This window comes from Diaporthe citri, assembly GCF_014595645.1.
Source record: "Diaporthe citri strain NFHF-8-4 chromosome Unknown scaffold_3, whole genome shotgun sequence".
In the NCBI taxonomy this organism is placed as follows: domain Eukaryota; kingdom Fungi; phylum Ascomycota; class Sordariomycetes; order Diaporthales; family Diaporthaceae; genus Diaporthe; species Diaporthe citri.
This window is the reverse complement of record NW_025064848.1, coordinates 2,834,354-2,852,652: the sequence shown is the minus strand read 5'-3', so window position 1 is coordinate 2,852,652 and position 18,299 is coordinate 2,834,354. Positions and strand designations below refer to the sequence as shown.

Below are 18,299 nucleotides of genomic sequence, written 5' to 3'. Positions count from 1 at the left end.
CGTGCTGACATGGTCGCTCTGGTCCGAAGCAGGAGCTGCCAAGTGGTTTTTGAGATGGCAGACAGTCAGTCCCCTGTCACGTACCGTCAGTTTTTTACTCCACACAGAACTGAATTATGCAACATCAGGATATTTTGTCTATTTCTTTTTTATCCATCGACTCATTTAGGTGACTCTATTCCCCTGTATCGACCGACGTTCTTTTATTCGTTGAGTTGACTGACTGACTGACATATGACATTCTTTACCCTCATCGCAGGATGCTCTTGACAAGCAGAGCAGCAAGATTCAAAACGCCGCAAACACTTTTGGAGTTGATGTCGAATTTTCGCCGCTGCCACCACCCACCGCAACCACGGTGCCTCAACCCTTTTTCTCTCCTTCTGCGAGTAATCATCCATCCATGTCCATCTTGAACACAAGATCAGCGTCGTCATCGTCGGTCTTTCTGGGCTTGACATCCTTTTCGGATGCCACCGGTGTCCCGTTCTTGCTCCCCATTCCCTTCTTCATCATGTCGGAGAATGCCTGGCCTACAGCATCGATCTCGTAGGGGGGTGGGGAAACTGCTTTGAAGTAGTCCTCGATGCCGTTGGCGTTTCCGGAGAGCAGCGGCGGCGTTGGGGTGATGGGAGTAAGCCGCTGTGGCTCGAGAAGCCCCTCGGGTGTTAGCGTGGTATCGCTGCTCTACTGCGACGGAGCCGCGCCGGTTCTTCCGTACTTCTCCACCACGGCGGCAACCTTCTTGGCCAGCTCATCCGCCTCCACCCTGGTCGCGGCCTCCGCGTACACGCGGCACGCGTTCTCGGTGCCTGAGGCACGCGCGAAGCTGCGCGCACTGGTGTACTTCTTGACCAGGCCGTCGATCTCGTCCTGCGCGCCAGCGGGGTGCGACAGCTTGCGCTCGGCATCCGTGGTCTGGAAGAGATCCTTGTCCCCGACCTCAACACGCACCAACCTGTTGGGCAGGTCCGTGTAGGTCATGGCCCAATCCTTCAGCGTCCAGCCCTTGTGCGCCAGGATCACCTCCACCAGCAGCATGTCCGAAAGGGCGTCGCCGACGGTCTGGTTGATGAGGTCGCCAACAGCGGCGAGTGTCTCAAGTGCGTCCTTCTGGGCAGGAGACTGAGGCTCCTTCTCCTTGAAGATGCGCAGGGCGTCGTTGGAGAACACAACCGTGCCGTGACCGTTGGCCTCGAAGTAGACTCCAACATCGAACTTGCACGCCGCGTGGTGTAGGTGCTTGACACCGGTGGGTGTGCAGACGACGGGAAGGCGAAGATGATCGGTGATGTACTTCGTGCTGGCGCCATTGGCATATGCGGTCTGCACCACACCGATGCGCAGATCCTCCTCGAGACCCGCGGACCGCACCAAGTCGGCGATGAACGACGCAGCCAGGGTGGAGATGCGGTCGCCATCAAGCATGAAGAAGCCCGTCTCGGCGTCGGTCCAGTAGTATATCAGACGGTCGGCGTCACCGTCAAGGGAGCAGTATCGGGCACCGAGCTCGGGCTTGGGTTGAGGAGGGGCTCGCTGCTTGGTCTTGACAAAGTCGGCACCGCTCTGCAACAAGAGATGGCTTAGCATAACGACCAACTGGGCAGGAAGCCATGGTCACTTACATCCAGGTTCAGCACTTCAGGTCGGAGAACGTCATCATTGACAACGTTGACATTGAATGGGACCTTATCCTTTGGAAGATACTTCAGCAGCTCGGACAACTTGGGGCCACCGACGCCATTGGCACAGTCCACTGTCAGGGCGCCATTGATCTTGTGTCCCTTGAGAGCGCGGATGAAGGCGTCGGAGAACTTCTTGTAGTAGCCGGCCTCGCTGACCTCGCCATAGGACTGGGGGGTGTCCTCGGTGTTGATGGCTCTGGTCAGGTAGTGGAGCTGAGGGGTGGTCAGGATCTTGTAGTCGACGTACTCGGTGCCGGTGGCCTCAAGGGCGTCGGCCAGAGCGGTGACGAGGGTGTGGCCAGAGGGCCGAGTATCACGGCCATAGACGACCTTGGCAGGTGCCTTGAGGTCGATCTTGAGCTGGGCAGCCAGACCGTTGTAGACCTCGACAAGTTCCTCGTCAGTCTTGCAGTTGACCAGCTTGGTGGCGTAACTCTCCCACTCCTGCTCGAGCATCTCGCCCATGGGATCAACGACCTTGACACCATTGTCCTTGGCCGGGTTGTGGCTGGCAGTTATCATGACACCAATGGCCTGGCTGCTCAGCTTGCGGCTTCGAAGAGCAGCCAGCAGGCCAACTCTGAAGGAGACTCCCTCAAGGAGATCAGAGGACATCCGGAAGCCGGCGGTACCATACTTGTAGAGGCTGCCAGCTGGGAGGGGCACAATGGGGTGCTTGGCTGACGCAGCCCGGATCTTGTCGTCATGTGAGGTCATGATGGTGTGTATCTTGCTCACAGGACCCCAGGAGATGTTACAGGTGGTTGAAGGAGAGGGAGGTGAAGCAACTCCGGGAAACAAGCTGGACAAAGACAAAGATAGGGCTATGTAGTCTAGATGGGGGGGGGGATCCGAAGGTGGAAGGGGGAGGCATTTAAAAGCCGGCCGGGTGAGCTGTCATAGCTGGCGAGGCAGTCCGCCAATGGCCCAGCTAATACGACGAACAGACAGACATGCCCCCTGCTTAGGCCCGCATGCTGGAATGTCCAACCCCTGGGCCCCCACTTTATTATTAGAGCAGAGCAGCGGTGATCAAAGCTACCCCGCCTTCTTTGTCCCGGCTGCCATTTACGTGTATGTATCTACCGTGTATTATACGTATGCAGGCCAGCAGACTGGCAGAGTATTGGTACATACCGTAGTCCCGTACGCAGACCACAGGATGGATACATTCCCGGGCCATGCAGCTCATCGTTCCCCAGCCTGTCCCTGAGCCTTGTTCGATGCAAGCCTTGGAGCAACAGGAATAGCTTTGTGCCATGACGCTGTGCTTCGACTGCTGATCGCCTGCAAGACGAGACTGAAGAGTCCCTGTTTGCGACTAAACCCTGCCACTGCCCGTATAACACACGAATTCACTCCAAAAGTGAGACCATCACGTTCTTGCTGAGAGTTCAGCAATCAAATTAAGTTGGCAGGTTGTTTCCATTAGTCCAACCGATACATAACTTGCTGCATGCTTCTTGGTCTACTTCTAGGTACAGTACTGGGCGAGCAACCCAGGTTCCAGAACCCCCACCCGAGGCGGCGGGATTGCCTCGAGCTTAAAGCTTGTGCTGCATTAGGCCCAGGTCCCTGGAATTCCAACGCTCCTGGCCATCCCGAACGCGTGAACGCGTCTCCCGAATGCAATCGCATCAAATCGCTCCTGCAATCCATTAGCATCGGCTCACCTCCATTGCCTGCCTGGCTTCTTTTGAATCTGTGCTGACCGGCAGATTCGTCGCACTTGTCTCTAATTTCGAAAGTTTTCATTCCTTTCAATCCTTCTGTCTTGGCTCTGCCCGCTTCTTTGGGCTGCTTTGCTCGACGAATCATCATGCCGTCCGATGAGGACAGCCCCAATCCACTGCTTCTCTCGTGGGTCAAGGAGTGGTACGATGACGCCAGGGAGAAAAACACCAAGGGTGTCACTACATACAGAAAAGCTTACAACTCATTGAAAAAATGTCCAAAGGTCTTTCAACATCCCTCGGAACTGACCGAGCTGCAATTCTTTGGACAGACCCTCACCAAGAGACTCACGGACAAGCTCGAAATCTATTGCAGAGAAAATGGTCTGCCAATGCCGGAACGTCCTTCAAAATCCAGAAAGCGCAAAGGTAACGGCACAGCGCCAGGGGCAGGAGAAGGAGAAGCTGACGACGACGACGATGAAGAGGATGAGCCCGCCCAAGCTCCAAAAAAGCCACGAAAGACTAAACAGTACGTGCCTGCATTTCGGTCTGGCGCATATGCCCTGATTGTCGCCTTATCGAATTTGCCAGAGCATGGTCCTGAGGGCATGGCAAAGCTCGATCTAATCGACAAGGCTCAACCACACTGCAACTCTTCATTTACGGCCAGTGAGCCGGGGAGCTTCTACACGGCGTGGAGCTCCATAAAGACCTTGCTCACGAAAGAGCTTGTTTACGAGCGCGGGAGGCCGACTAAAAGATACGCGCTGACCGAAGAGGGTCGGGATGTTGCGAAACGGATCCAGGAGGCAAATCAAAACGGCACCAGCAACACAGAGGCAAGGACGAATGATTCTGGACACAATTCGACTGGGTCTCGATCCCAAGTGCCATCGCTGCCTTTCGCCGGCGGTTTCGATGATGGCCCTAACGATGTACCCCTGGAGGAGAAGCCAGATTTTGGCAATGTGGTTACTGACGGCCCCGTCTTTTCTGACCACTCCTCATTGCCGAACTTCACCACAATCAGGCTAAATCCTGGCTCTTTTATTGTCCACCTCGTGCTGGATGTGCGAGAGATCCGCGCCAAAACAGATCGAGACTACATGCAAGAAGAACTAACAAAGAAGGGCATCAAGCCCATCATGCGTAGCCTGGAGCTAGGTGACGCCCAGTGGGTAGCCAAATGCCACGATCCGGAGGTGCTGCGCCGGGGCGGCGCCGAGGGCGACGAGGTTGTGCTCGACTACATTGTGGAGCGGAAGCGCCTGGACGACCTGATCGGGAGCATCAAGGACGGCCGGTTCCACGAGCAAAAGTTTCGCCTGAAAAGGTCTGGCGTCCGACACGTCACTTATCTTGTGGAGGAGATCTCGCTGGATCGGGAGCACTTTTCCAAGTACGAGGATAGCGTGCAGTCCGCAATTGCGTCGACACAGGTGGTTAATGGCTTCACCGTGAAGAAGACGCAAAAGATGGACGACACCATCCGGTACCTCGCGAGGATGACGGAGATGCTGAAGAAGCGATATGAGAGCCAGCCTTTGAGGGTGATTCCCACCAAGGTCATTACAGCACAGAACTACCTGCCTCTCCTGAAACACCTCCGGGAAACACAGCCCGGGGCAAACCACTACATCAGCTACCCTGCTTTTGCCTCGTTGGTGTCCAAATCTGACCTCTTAACCCTGCGGGACCTCTTCCTCAAGATGCTCATGTGTACACGAGGGGTCACCGGGGAGAAGGCTTTACAGATACAAAAGATTTGGAAGACGCCGAACGAGTTTGTCAAGGCCTTTGAACAATGCGGTACTGGGGAGGTGGGGAAGAAGAGGAAGCAGGAGCTTGTCTCAGGCAGGCTGGGAAACCATGCGGTGAGGAGCAAGCAGATTGGCAAGGCCTTGAGCACCAAACTCGCCGAGGTCTGGGCCGATATCTGAAGTTGATCAGTCTTGATGTTTGATGATAGTGTGGGTTTACTGTCCCGCAGGTGGTTCAAGGCATGTCTATAGACTCAAAGGTACATCATCATCATCTTACAGTGCGCAACCGGACTGACTGGCTGAATCAACGGTCAACACCACACCTAAGTTGCGTGCCCTCCCAGCCCCTGCGCAACAATCTTCTCCACCGTCTTCTCCACCTCCTTGATGAAAGGGAACGACCGCCCACCCTCGCTTGAGAACAGGATAGACTTCTCGGCATACTTAGCCATCATGTCGACCTCGACGTTGACGGTGTCGCCGGCCTTCTTCTGGGCGATGACGACCTTCTCCTGGGTGTAGGCGATGAGCATGACCTCCCACCAGCCCTCGACGTCGTCGACCTTGGTGACGGTCAGGCTGGTGCCGTCCAGGGCGACGTAGCCCTTGTAGACAACGTAGCGCAGCACGTCGCGCTTCGCCGGCCGGAAGCGGATGGTCACGGCGTTGCCGTCGGGCCGCAGCTCGGCGATCTCGGCCGTGGTGTCGACGTGGCCCTGCACGAAGTGGCCGCCCATGCGCGTGTCGGCCCGCACCGCCCGCTCCAGGTTGCAGCGCGACCCCGTGGCCAGCGAGCCCAGGTTGGTGACGCGCAGAGTCTCCGGGGCCACGCCAACGGTGAAGGAGGGGATGGGGTCCTTGGGCGTGAAGGTTACCACCGTCAGGCACACGCCGTTGACGGAAATGGAGTCGCCCTCGTGGCAGTCTGACAACAGGGCGGAGCCCTCGGGCAGGTTGATGGTCAGGGAGGTGCCGCCTGTCGCGTCATGGGGGTTGAGCGCGGCGACGACTGCGAGGGCGGTTTGTTAGCAGCTGTGCTTGCTAGCCTGGTGGGCGAGTGAGATCGGGTGAGGTAAAAGGTGAGCTGTAGGGTGAGCTGAGCTGGACTCCGGAGGCTTACCGCCAATCTCCTCGACGATGCCGGTGAACATCGTAGCTGTAGAGCTTTCGGCCTCCTTTTGGTAGTGGAATTCTTCCCGCGGCTGGGGGTAAATAGAGACACAGCAGATTTGGTCTAGCTGCGGCTGCAATTGGAGAAGGGGATGATGGGGGATGTTTTTGCTTCAGCCCATCATCGTCATCATCGACCTGAAGATTCCCTTGTGAGCGCGACCTCCGGAACCGCGGGGTCTCCCTGGCGGGGCTCAATTGCTGGACGTCCAGGGCGCGGATCTAGCTGTCGGAGCCGGGGTCGGCACGACAAAAAGTACAGAGATGTGGCCACGGATAGCAGTGGAGTATAGTCTCTTTCATTGCTCGTGTCTGCTGTCCAGACGGTAGGCTCATACAGTTAGTCCATGGTCCAGGAGCTGGGCGGAATGACTGATCAGTCAGTCACCACAGTTTGATTATGGTGCTTCTCTGGCCATGACGCCCAGAATGGCTGGCAGCTAGACTACAGAATGCCTTGACGAGGACTTCACGAAGTGTTCACTGGACTGGTTGGCACTTTCATGCTAGGTGGTTAGAACAAGATGGCTCGCTCAACCTGTGACCACTTGACATAGGCGCCAATCCCACGGAAGTGATCACATGGAATCTGCCTCGCCGTGACTCAAGCATACGGTGTATACTTGCAGGCTACCTACATCGCAGTGTGTAAATTTAGCATAGCCAGAGGCTTCCGCCAGGAACATCAACTAAACGGGTGGTGGGAACGGCCTACGGCCCGCTAGCAGGACCCCTCCCCCAAAGTTCCGCCGTTTTGCTGTGTCTGTGTGTTGGAGCTCTTTAGAAAACACCCCACCCCACCTCAACTGGCGACCCTCTCTCACCTGTCATACTGTGACTGCTATTGTGACTCGAAAAAGGCGACCCGGATGAGCCACGTTTCCAGAAGTTCGAGGTCGAGCAATAGGCTTAATATATTGCGCCATCCTTCCTTCCCTTCACTTGGCCCCCGCCCTTCTTTATTTCTCCATTCTTTCAGCTCGTCCAAGCCCCGATCTTTGCACGCCCTCGCAACTCCTCGTCACGCGCGAGGAAGCACACTGTCGAGAAGCATACCAGACGGGAGGAATAAGCTGGTATCTGGCTTTCCTGCAGCCAGGCTGTCCCTCGCGACGATGTCGGCAAAACAGCCCACCTGGACGCCTCCCAAGCCCCTCGCCGATTCCGTCAAGCTGCCCGACCTAACCGTGTACAACTCCCTGACGCGCAAGAAGGACAAGTTTGTGCCCATTGACCCGGAAGGAAAGACTGTGCTTTGGTACACTTGCGGTCCAACCGTCTACGATGACGCACATTTGGGGCATGCGCGCAACTATGTCTCCACGGACGTCGTCAGGCGCATCGTGAGGGACTATTTTGGCTTCAATGTCAAGTTTGTCATGAACATTACCGATATCGACGACAAGATCATCCTGCGTGCGCGCCAGCAGCACCTGCTAGCGGACTTCCGGTCGGAGCACCCAACTGTCGACGAGACCGCCGTATCTACGGCCAAGGCAGCTTTCACGTTCTACCTGAGGAAGAACCTACCACTCCTGTCTGCCGAGACGACTCCCGACTCTTATATTTCGGAGACAGAGAAAGCGTACGCACGGGTTCTGGAGGGGAAGGCATTGGCAGGTGACAATGAGACGCCCGGCGACAAGGAGGCTAAGCTGAAGATGCACATAAATACCGCCAAGTCGGCCGCCACAACCCTCCAGAAAGCTTCCTCGCTTGGGGCCGACCAATTCTACGATGGCGCCGAGGACGTGCTACTGCCGTACTTGGACTCTTTGCACGGCTCTACAGTCGACTCGAAGGACTACGCCATCTTCACGAAGCTGACCAAGAAGTTCGAGGAACGCTTCTTCGAGGACATGCATGCCCTGAACGTTCTGGACCCCGAGGTGCTGACCCGAGTCACCGAGTATGTGCCTGAGATTGTGTCTTTTATTGAGAAGATCATATCCAATGGTTTTGCATACGCGACGGCCGACGGCTCGGTGTACTTTGACATCGCTGCGTTCGAGAGATCAGGCCATGCTTACGCCCGCCTCGAACCCTGGAGCAGGGGAGATACTGCCTTGCAAGCAGACGGCGAAGGTTCACTCGCATCGAAGACAACGGTGAAACGCAATGACGCGGACTTCGCCTTGTGGAAGGCAAGCAAAGCTGGAGAGTTTTCATGGGCCAGTCCCTGGGGTGATGGGCGCCCGGGCTGGCACATTGAGTGCTCGGTTATGGCTTCCGAGGTTCTGGGCGAAAAGCTGGATGTTCACTCTGGAGGTGTCGATCTCCGGTTCCCTCATCACGACAACGAGCTGGCACAATCTGAGGCATATTGGAACAGCAAGGAGCAGTGGTCGAACTTCTGTAAGTTGATTTAGCCGGAGCTGAACGATCTGGATGGCAATCCCGTTGCTGGTGCGTCGTCCGATGAAAAAGTTGCTAACATAGCATGTCCAAGTCCTGCACATGGGGCATTTGTCGATTGCAGGGTCTAAAATGAGCAAGTCACTCAAAAACTTCACCACGATCAGGTCGGCGCTTGCCAAAGAAGAGTGGACCTACCGAAGTCTCCGTATTGCATTCTTGCTCGGGGCATGGGAGAGTGGCATTGAGGTGACGGACGAAATCCTTCGCACGACTGCCTCCTTTGAGGACAAGATGAACAACTTCTTCTACAAGAGTTCAGACATTGCGAGGAATCAGCAGAATGGAAGCACCGCCGCTGCTAGCAACGGATCCGAACGATCAGAACACGATCAGAAGGTGCTTGCTGCTTTGGGAAAGGCTAAGCAAGAAGTTGATGCTGCTTTCTCTGACTCGTTCAACACGCCTGCGGCGATGAGGGCACTTTCCGAGCTTGTGTCAGAATTTAATTCAGCGGCGACTGTTTCGGATGAGACTACGCTAATCCTTGCGCGATGGATGACAAGAATCCTCACGATCTTGGGTCTGGACGCAAAGGGCGACTTGAAAGACGAGTCCCGGGTAGCCTGGTCCGGTGTCGGTATCCCCACAGAAGCGGAATCATTTGTGTACCCTGTTTCGCAACTGCGCGACCAAGTGCGACAAGCCGCTCGGACAAAAAACCTGGACCACGCTGCTCTGGTGCAAATAGCGGAGAAGGTCAAGCCTGCAGGATCGGCCGCCAGCGAGCCTGCGAAGAAATACGAACAGGTGTTCACGCAATTCCAAGCCGATGTTCAGAAACTAGCCAGCGAGAAGGCACCAGCCAGCGACATCCTCGCTCTTTGCGACCAGCTGCGCGACACTCGCTTATGGGACCTGGACATCTACCTCGAAGACCGCGACCCGCCACTGCCCGCCTTGGTCCGGCCTATCGACAAGACCATCAAGCAGGCCAGGGAGGAGCGTGAGAAAGCGGCCGCTGCCAGGGCCGCGCAAAAGGCGAAGAGGGACGCAGAGGAGGCAGAGAAGAAGAGGCAGCAGGATGAGAAGGCAAAACTCAGTCACCTCGAGATGTACAAGACAGAGGAGTACGCGGAGTGGGATGAGAACGGCATACCCACCAAGGACGCCAAGGGCGAGGAGGTCACCAAGAGTAGGAAGAAGAAGCTGCAGAAGGACTGGGAGAGGCAGAAGAAGCTGCACGAGGACTGGCTGAAGAGGCAAGGTTAGTGCTCGGGGGTGACGAGTGGGAAGGTCATCAGCCCTCCGGGTCATCTACGAGGGGAATTCAAACTTTTCTGTCTTTGGAACATGGTGGCCACAGCCACTGGAGGACCCCCCTTTTTGCTAGGCGCCTCAAGCGTGGGCTTTCTGTTGAAATTTGGCATCCTGTAGCTAGGAAGTTGCTCCTTTCAGCGCAGAGAATCTTAGACCAGAAGACAGGCCTTTGGTAAACATGATGTTCGATTCCGCTCCAACTCCCTAAGCGAGACAAGCTGCAACGCAGTGTGCACCACCAATAGTTGGTTCAACGACTCATTCAGGTCATTGACTGAAGAATTAGACCATTCGCACCCGCATTGCCTTGAAAGTTGGATACGCACGCAGGGCCGAAGCTCGAACGCAGGAGGGCGGGCAGGGGAGGAACAAAACGGCCACTTGCTACTGATGATACCTTCGCACCTTGTGTGGTCGCTCCTGCCCTCCGACCAAGCTCAACCACAATTCACATCTCAAGAAGACCAGAAATCGCTCCCCACGAGGCCACGCTCCGGTGTGACATTTGGTATCAGAAATAATGAAGTCATTGCGGTTAAGAAGGTGCAATGTACCGGCTACAGTCGAGTAGCTGCGCCTTCCTAGTCTTGCTATCATGAGCTTGTGGGAGCTGCAGGGGGGGGGAGGCCGCGCGATAGACTGGCAACTGCCAGTGCTGTCTGCCTGCTCCTCCTTCTGCGGTTCTTACCTCTGTTCTGATGTCCCTCCCGAATCTCCCCTTTTCAACTCTTCCCTTCTGCAGACCTGATGTTTTCTTCCTCTTCCTTCTTCTCAAACTCCTCTTTGCCTTCAGTCTTCTCCCACACAAGTCTCCGTCACTCACATCTCACTTGTCGATGCTTGAAGCAGTCTCGGATCATTCTATTCGGCTCCCTGGAACCCCCATGGAGCCCTTGGTTGACCATTTCATGCTTCCCCTCGTTGCCCCCAGGTCTGCATTCCGTCCGCAGACGCTTGTGCCGTCGTCATCTTGCCATGTATCAGCACCTGCGCGTCCTTCTTCTCTCCAACCTCTGTCCTCACACCCAAGGCAGCACCGCGTTGCTCTCAAACCTTCTCTGCACGTTTTTGCGGGTCCCTCTGATGCAGCAGGCCCCTGGAGACGCCTCTCTATGAGCATATCAGGTAGGTATTCGTTCCCCTTGGAATGTTTCACCGTGGCAACAGGCCTGGGGCGGTTCTGTGACGACGGACGGTATGGTTCGATTCCTGAGGCCCGAAAAAAACATCCATTGGGGATGGGGTTCTTTGCCCTTCGGGGTGTTCATGTCCAAGCCTGCTCAGTTGACGAACTGACAAAATGAACGGACCGGGGCAGGCTTGTCTTGGCCAGAACAACGGGCAGGCTGCAATCTTCTGACAGGTCAATTCAACGGATTCCGGAGTCCCTTCTTGATGGGATACAGACACTGACCAGTTGAACTTTCAAGATTTCTCACCCCCAGACTCATCCACCCCTGGACACCAGACGTATTCCGGTTGCCTTGAGTCTGGCTCTAAGAGCTTATCGCGGTCAGCCGATTATTGCATCGAGAGCGGTTTGCCCTAGTCGTTATTGCTGGGTCCTCGCACAAGTTGGGAATTTGGTTGCAAGGTGATTCATGGTCGTGCCGAGTCTGTGTATATGTGCTTCCAACTTCATTAGTAGTCCAATGAGTCAATCAAAATTTGCAGACCGTCGTCTGGGCTGTCACCGCTTTTGCAGGCCCCATGTGATGTTGTCGCCCTCCGCGCTGCACCTTCAGCTTGTTTCCTCACGTCACCCTTCAACTGGAGGCGGGGACTCCAACGCAACTCGACTTCCACGCCAAGGTGGTGAAGTACGCTGATCTTGTTATTAGCTTCTCTACGGAAGGCGTGCTTTTCAGCTGCTGTGCCGTGAGCTTGGTGTTGCCCACTTTGTTCATGACAGCATGGCTGTCAGTAAAAATCGTCACTTTAGGCTGTGTGGACAACTTGTCGTTGTACGGCAGCCCGTGATCGCTCGCGCATGCCAGCTGGGTGGCGACAAGTGTCAGCGCCTCAGCGACGGACCTCAGACCGGCTTCGATGCCCAGCTTTGTAGGATTGCTTTGTGACCGGCCTAGACTGAACAAGTTCTCTTCCCAGATGTGGTCCACATTGCTATTGTCGTTCTTGTTTTCAGAAGCCATTTTGCACACAACGCCGGCATGAGCCGACCTCATTTTGACCTGGTTGCATTTGCCCACTTTGGCGCTGACGAACAGGATGCGGTGGTACGGGTTAGAGGGAGTGGCAGAAGCCTTTATAGCGTTTTGGATAGCCTCGTCTTCGCTTTGAATGATGATGTTGCCACAGAATTGTAGATGGCCAGTTTCCGTGAGCGTTGGTCTGCTGCTCCTGGTTACATTTAGGAGAGCTGCTATGTTGCTTCGGTCGGTCTGCCGAACTTCTTTTCGGACTAGCCTGGCCTGACCCTGCATTATGTGGGTGATCTTTCTCTCTCGCCTGGTCGGCGGTACTTTTCTCACGCTCTCGGCGTCTTTCTTGGTCAGGGGCTGTTGTTTCCTCATGAGCTCGTCATATAGCTGGACCCGACGGCCAATGCGCTGCTGGCCCTTGGTTGGGCCCTGGGTGGCAATTTGCGCCGCTAGAGATTTGCTATTTTGGTTGACCATGTTTGTGCTTGTGTTTGTGTCTGTGTTTGCGGAAGTAGGGTGGATCTTGAGATTGGAAGTTATTTTTCTGCGCTTTGGCAGGTTTGGAGGAAAGTCTTGTTCATCTGTAACTGCTCGTGTGCTTGTTGCAAGCCCCGGGACTTGGGTCATTAAATCCAATTCTTGAGGATTAAAATCCCCATGTGGAGTGTACTTAGAACGGGTCTTGCTAAGGCATATTAGATGGGCCTTAAGACTGACGCTAACCTACCAACCGGTGAAGTACTTAATGTGAGCCTCAGTACGGACACCGTCACAAAGGCAGAAGACAAACATTCAAGTCACCATCGCAACACAGTCGATGATTACGATGACGACGGAATAAAATTACCATACGTGGCACTTTCATACAGATGGAGCGAGGACGCCAGCGAAGGACTTCTCCTGGATGGCAAACTTGGAAGGAGTGATCCGAATCAGCCAAAACTTGAACGTCTGCGCCGTTCCCGACATGCTGCTAGCGCCTTGAGATGGATCTGGGTCGATGCTATCCGTATCATTCAACGAGATAATGGGGAGAAGAGTACACAAATCCCACTCGTGGCGCACACATGCCGCGGCGCCTCGCGTGTGACTCATGATCTAGTCAGGGAATCGAGCTGAGGACGCCGACCTCTTACGCCGCATTAATGCATTAGTCAGAGATGCGAAAGCATGTCCTGAGGTATTCGGTTCAGGTTAGGGAACTCAAGAAGCGAGAGACGCGGCGGAAACGCTCATTATGAACCTGAATCTAAGCATGTCTCAACTTGAACGACCGGGTGGTTCGCTCGGGCTGGATTCTTGGATTCTTCAAGAATCGTCATGTCCGCCGGTACCAACTTAATGGCACCGACACGGCGGAAAGTCGGCCGTGGGCTTGGTATTTTGAGTAGGCAGAACGGATGTATACGAAAGAAAGGTCAACGCTGTACAGGCGCGCGTGTAAAACAAGACTTGTTATTCGCGAAGGGGGCGGACTCCAAGAGTGAACAAGGGGGACGGGCAAGTTTCGTTTTCCACAGGCAGCAGTGGCTGCTGTGTGTGGAAAACGAAACGCTTACCCCCCCCCCCCTTGTTCATTTCTTTATCATAGAGTACCTTTATGAATATATTTTAAGATTTGATAAAAAATTTAGATTTGAAATCCACGACTCCTAAGCTTTAATTTGAGATTCTGTTTTCTTCGTTTAACTTATATTTAAGAAAGTCAAGTGTGAAATTTAACGTGTGAGGGGAATGCCTGAGAAGCAAAACAGGAGGGGGGTAGCGTTTCGTTTTCCACACACAGTGGTGCCCCTGCCAGCCGCGTCAAACATGCTCCTTTTGATATCTCTCATTTTGGACTGTTGGTTGCTGCCTGGCTGGAGTGTTTCACAACTTGGCATGTATAACATATCCCACCATCAGGGAAAACTTGACATGCAAAACTTCTCACACTACCCTACTAGTTAGTGGTCTTTTCACTTGTCACCAAATCAAACAGACTAAGACACAATGCCAAATGACAAAGAAATCGGTGACCGAAAGACACCAATTCTTCACTTAAGACCAACGGTGCCGACTGAACTCATCTGTCCCCGCCAACGAATTAAACAGCCAGATGGGCCATGGATAGCCCATCCAGATTTAATCGACGAGAGGAGAAATACGCACAACAACGCCACGAAATACGCCCCAGATATCACCATGAAAGAATACCGAGATCTCTGGAAAGCAGATCAAGCAGTGGAAATCGAGCGATTGAAGAGCACTGATAAAGAAGACTTCAAAATAACATCGGTCATCGATCTCTGGCCTTTGATCAACATGCAAAGATCCCAGGGCAAGACGGACCACGAGATTGCTTCAGCCATTGAAAGGAATTACGTTGGTGCTCATCAGTATTGATTCCCATTCCATGTTTCTTTGACTCCGACTGTGACCTGACGTTTATTGCCTGTAACATAGCTATCTGACACCTGCATTATTCGCGCCTCCTCATCTCATCGATCGCTTCGGCGACGATTGGGGAATGAACGCTCGAGGTATCTACTATCGCCATCACTACTCTCCTGGATGGGTCACAGCCGACCACAGCTTATGGTTGCCGTCACTGGACAGCATAGACTGGAACGACGTCGTCGAGGAATCTCGTCGGATCAGAGCTAAATCATTCTTGAAGCACGCCCTGGATAACGAAAAGTGGAGTAAGAGCGAATACGCGTGGGAGGCGGATGCTTGGACAGATGTTTTCGGCCTTATGAGAGATGATCCAGCACTGTCGGTGTGAGCTCATTTCCACGTAATCCTCGTGCTGTCCTCAAAACGCTAACAAAGTAAGTGATAAACATGAATACAACACCATCGGACAGAAAACACATCCCGCCTCGTGTCTTCTGACGGGAGAGTCCAAGTATATCAAAAGAATCCCCGACGCAACTTTTGGCCTTGCCACTTTTCAACCAAGAGACTACCAGAATGCTGTGGCTGAATGGGATCTTGACCGCGACCGCTTGGAAGCACTTCTTCTTCATCGGCAATGCGGTCTCATCTCTGACCAGCGTTGGGGTGAAACAAGCCTCGTTTTCCCCTTTGCAGTCTACGAAGCCAAGGGGTGGAGCGGCGATGCTCGGGAGGCGCGCCGGCAAGCTTGTTTAGCCGGGAAGGTTTATCTCGATCTACTGGATAATCTGTCACGAAAACCAGGGAAGGCCCGAGAAGAGAACGTCCAGTACCGAACAGATCAGAGCCGCAACAGCCAAGTTTTTGTTTATACCTCTTTTGGTGCTCACTGGCACATTTTGGTAGGGTACAAAAGATTGAGGCTGGATGGAGAGCATGCAGGATATCAAGGGGTGAGCGAGTCTGTTTATGTAAGCCATATCACGCCTATTTGTCTTGTGTACTTGCCCCCATGATGAACTGACTAGTGGCGGTCTAGGTCTTCCAGAGAATCTGGAGCAGCCGAGCCACAACGGAACGAAGAGCGTGGGAACTTGTTTCGTTAGCCGACCAGACCCACCTTTGGGGAGTGACCGATTTCAGAGATTTCGTAATGCGACACCTAAGGCCGTGGCATGAATTTGTCAAGAAATGCTACATCAACGATGTCGACTTCATGGAACACCTACCCATTGCAGGCAGAAGAATCGTGGACGGCACGCTAAAACTTCCGATGCCTACTTGTTGCCTGCTTTTACCCGAATGGACCAAACACGTCACGGACGATGCTCGCCTAAAGTTCCAGGAAAGAGCGGCCTATCACCTAAATGAGGCGTGGACCAAATATCGAGGAGTCAGGGCCACAGAGTTTCCCTTCTTTAAGTGTTGCGCAGCAGGTGATTGTGGATCGCTCAGTGATCCCGGGTATCCCCTGGCATCCATCGAGGAATGCATGGTGCACCTTCGAGAGGTCCACGGGGCAGATGACGCGGAAATAGCCGAGGTCGTACACGCTTGGGAAACGAGAGACTGCTTGCGACTGCCAGAACTGCCGTTCGACATGACTGTTGCTGGTGATCTGCTGACCCCAAGAGAATCGCGGAAACGAGGTCCAGTGGGGACGGCTGATGGTATAAAGTTCTTCAAGAGAAGTCGACGATAGCTCGTCTTTAATTGCGAGACTTGTAGGCGCTTCATGCTAGGGCTGGCTTGAAGGCGACTTATGGGAGTGGGAAGGAAGATAAACTCCAAGGATACCTACTCTTGTTATTCTCTCTTACAAGCTACTGAACTTTTCTTGAACTTGTTACTATGGTGAGCCTTGATCACAAGTTGCTAAGCTGCCAGTGACTCTTACCACCCAAAGCTATCTGTACCCTCCACAAATATACTCAGATCCATCAGCCCTTGCGGCGGGCAGAAAGAGGGAGCAAACGGGCCCCCGGGGCCGCTACGTCACTTGTGCAACCATTCGTTTGATTCAAATACTCAATCAGGGAGACCATCCCCCAAGAAAACCTGAGGGATTCATTCTCTCCCTTTTTCAATTCGCATCAGCCCTGTTATTTATAACTGGTTTACCAATTCTTGCGATTGTGATTCAGAGACGAGCTTTCAAACCAGACCCACCGTGTGAAGTCCCGCTTCCCGTGTGTTTGGCCGAGTTCATTCCATCTCACTTGTTGATTACAATTTCATTCATCTACTTGTTTCTAGCGTCTGAAGCAGCTACCATTTAAGAAGACGACTCCCTCCGTCCGGTGAAGCTGGGCACGCCACCACGGGCAGGTCAGCATCTGCGCTGATGTCCTGCCGCTGGCTCAGCTTAACGAAATGCTGGCGTATAAGCTGAATACGACTGTCCGTGTAGTCCGAGTTCGCAGGGTTACCATACTGCAGCGTGAAACCGTCGGTGTGGTTCACAAAGGCCTGGGGCGCCACAGTCTCCGTCAGTCTTGTATCCTCTTGTGAGACGATGGCAGAGAGGGAACACTTACGGTGCAATCAGGCACGTTGTGGCCGAACAGGCTCCAGAAGGCGTCCCCAACAGCCACCTGGCTCTGCCCGATCACCTTGAACCAGTCGGCCAGGGAGTCGCCCCTGGGTGTGACACCGTCGTCCGCGGACCCGACCCAGTCATACTCGCCGGCAAAGTAGCTCTTGTTCACCGAGGCCACTGGGCACGAGAAGTCAGTCAACGCCTTCAACACGTTTGATGTTGTCGTGAATTGCACGTGAGGAACTCACCCAGGTCCAAACCCTTCTGCAGCTTCGCGGTATCAACCGGGTAGAAATGGTCCGAGAATATGTCCACGTCCTCAAGTCCCAGGTGCGTCTGGTTCACGCCATACGTGCCGTCGACAAACAGCTTCTCGGGCGCCAGGCTCTTCACGTAGTCGGCGATGTCCTCAAGCCACTCGGCGGGCACGTCCATGTCCCCCCAGACGGGGCCCGCGAGCTCGTTCCCGCTCTCGAACGCGAATATTGTGGGGTCCTCAGCATACGTCAGGTTGGTATGCGGGTTGACGTGCATCAGCAGGGTGTGTACGTACTCCTTGAAGGTGTCCACGATGGTGGCATTCGTATAGAACTGCTGTATTTGCGGGTTGTTGGCGTCGGCTGACTGCGTGAGGTTGAACCCCGCCCAGCGCAGGAAGTTGTACTTGCCCCCGTGGTAGTAGTCATAGTTATCAGTCAGCGGAACCATCAGCCGCAGGCCATACGCCCGCGCCTGGGAGACGGCCCAGTCGATGCTCTCGAACGCCTGCTCGTTGACCACGCCCTCCTCGGGCCACACGCTCAGCGGGTTCCCCGTGCTCACGCCCAATGTGTGCGCGCGGATCGCCGTCCCGCCCAGCGCCCTGACGATGGCCATGACTTCGGTGGTGCGCCTCTTGGTCGGGTAGCTCGCGTTCGACGGGCCGTAGAAGGGCTCCCCCGCGGGCGGGATCACGTTCTCGTCCAGGCCTAGCCAGTACACGTTCGGTCCCACCGCCTTCCATGGCTCCCCGTTGAGCAGCAGCGTCGAGCCATCGCGCGTGATGGGCAAATTGGTCGTGTCCGCCCGCGGCCTGGGCCTTGCCCTTGGCCCCTGCCGTCCGAGGGTGTGCTCATCCGCAGCAGCTGTTGCCGCGACGGCGAGGAGAAGGGGGCACGTTAGCCTCATGACGACGGTGATGTATGAGGGCTAGAGCAGGTCTAGCGCTGTGGTGTAGGACGGGGACTCCACGGACACGGGGTCGCGGCTGA

The 18,299-nt window shown here is 54.6% G+C and overlaps 7 protein-coding genes across 7 annotated transcripts; 3 read left to right on the top strand and 4 right to left on the bottom strand.

Moving 5' to 3' along the window:
- Positions 1–393: 393 nt before the first annotated feature.
- On the bottom strand, positions 394–2,402 carry INS49_008370 (uncharacterized protein; the record flags this gene model as incomplete). The annotated part of the gene is made up of 3 exons (XM_043169114.1): positions 394–660; positions 730–1,566; positions 1,626–2,402. 3 exons carry the CDS (start codon positions 2,400–2,402, stop codon positions 394–396), a joined length of 1,881 nt encoding a protein of 626 aa, XP_043026794.1.
- Positions 2,403–3,504: 1,102 nt separating this feature from the next.
- On the top strand, positions 3,505–5,301 carry INS49_008369 (uncharacterized protein; the record flags this gene model as incomplete). The annotated part of the gene is made up of 1 exon (XM_043169113.1): positions 3,505–5,301. The coding sequence occupies one exon, from the start codon at positions 3,505–3,507 to the stop codon at positions 5,299–5,301; it is 1,797 nt and encodes a 598-aa protein (XP_043026793.1).
- Positions 5,302–5,447: 146 nt separating this feature from the next.
- Positions 5,448–6,275, bottom strand: INS49_008368 (uncharacterized protein; the record flags this gene model as incomplete). Its single annotated transcript, XM_043169112.1, has 2 exons — positions 5,448–6,133; positions 6,245–6,275. 2 exons carry the CDS (start codon positions 6,273–6,275, stop codon positions 5,448–5,450), a joined length of 717 nt encoding a protein of 238 aa, XP_043026792.1.
- A 1,134-nt stretch (positions 6,276–7,409) lies between these two features.
- On the top strand, positions 7,410–9,921 carry INS49_008367 (uncharacterized protein; the record flags this gene model as incomplete). Its single annotated transcript, XM_043169111.1, has 2 exons — positions 7,410–8,649; positions 8,744–9,921. 2 exons carry the CDS (start codon positions 7,410–7,412, stop codon positions 9,919–9,921), a joined length of 2,418 nt encoding a protein of 805 aa, XP_043026791.1.
- Positions 9,922–11,735: 1,814 nt separating this feature from the next.
- On the bottom strand, positions 11,736–12,608 carry INS49_008366 (uncharacterized protein; the record flags this gene model as incomplete). The annotated part of the gene is made up of 1 exon (XM_043169110.1): positions 11,736–12,608. The coding sequence occupies one exon, from the start codon at positions 12,606–12,608 to the stop codon at positions 11,736–11,738; it is 873 nt and encodes a 290-aa protein (XP_043026790.1).
- A 1,707-nt stretch (positions 12,609–14,315) lies between these two features.
- Positions 14,316–14,952, top strand: INS49_008365 (uncharacterized protein; the record flags this gene model as incomplete). The annotated part of the gene is made up of 3 exons (XM_043169109.1): positions 14,316–14,509; positions 14,577–14,892; positions 14,950–14,952. The coding sequence occupies 3 exons, from the start codon at positions 14,316–14,318 to the stop codon at positions 14,950–14,952; spliced, it is 513 nt and encodes a 170-aa protein (XP_043026789.1).
- A 1,826-nt stretch (positions 14,953–16,778) lies between these two features.
- Positions 16,779–18,216, bottom strand: INS49_008364 (uncharacterized protein; the record flags this gene model as incomplete). The annotated part of the gene is made up of 3 exons (XM_043169108.1): positions 16,779–16,979; positions 17,048–17,226; positions 17,298–18,216. The coding sequence occupies 3 exons, from the start codon at positions 18,214–18,216 to the stop codon at positions 16,779–16,781; spliced, it is 1,299 nt and encodes a 432-aa protein (XP_043026788.1).
- Positions 18,217–18,299: the final 83 nt, after the last annotated feature.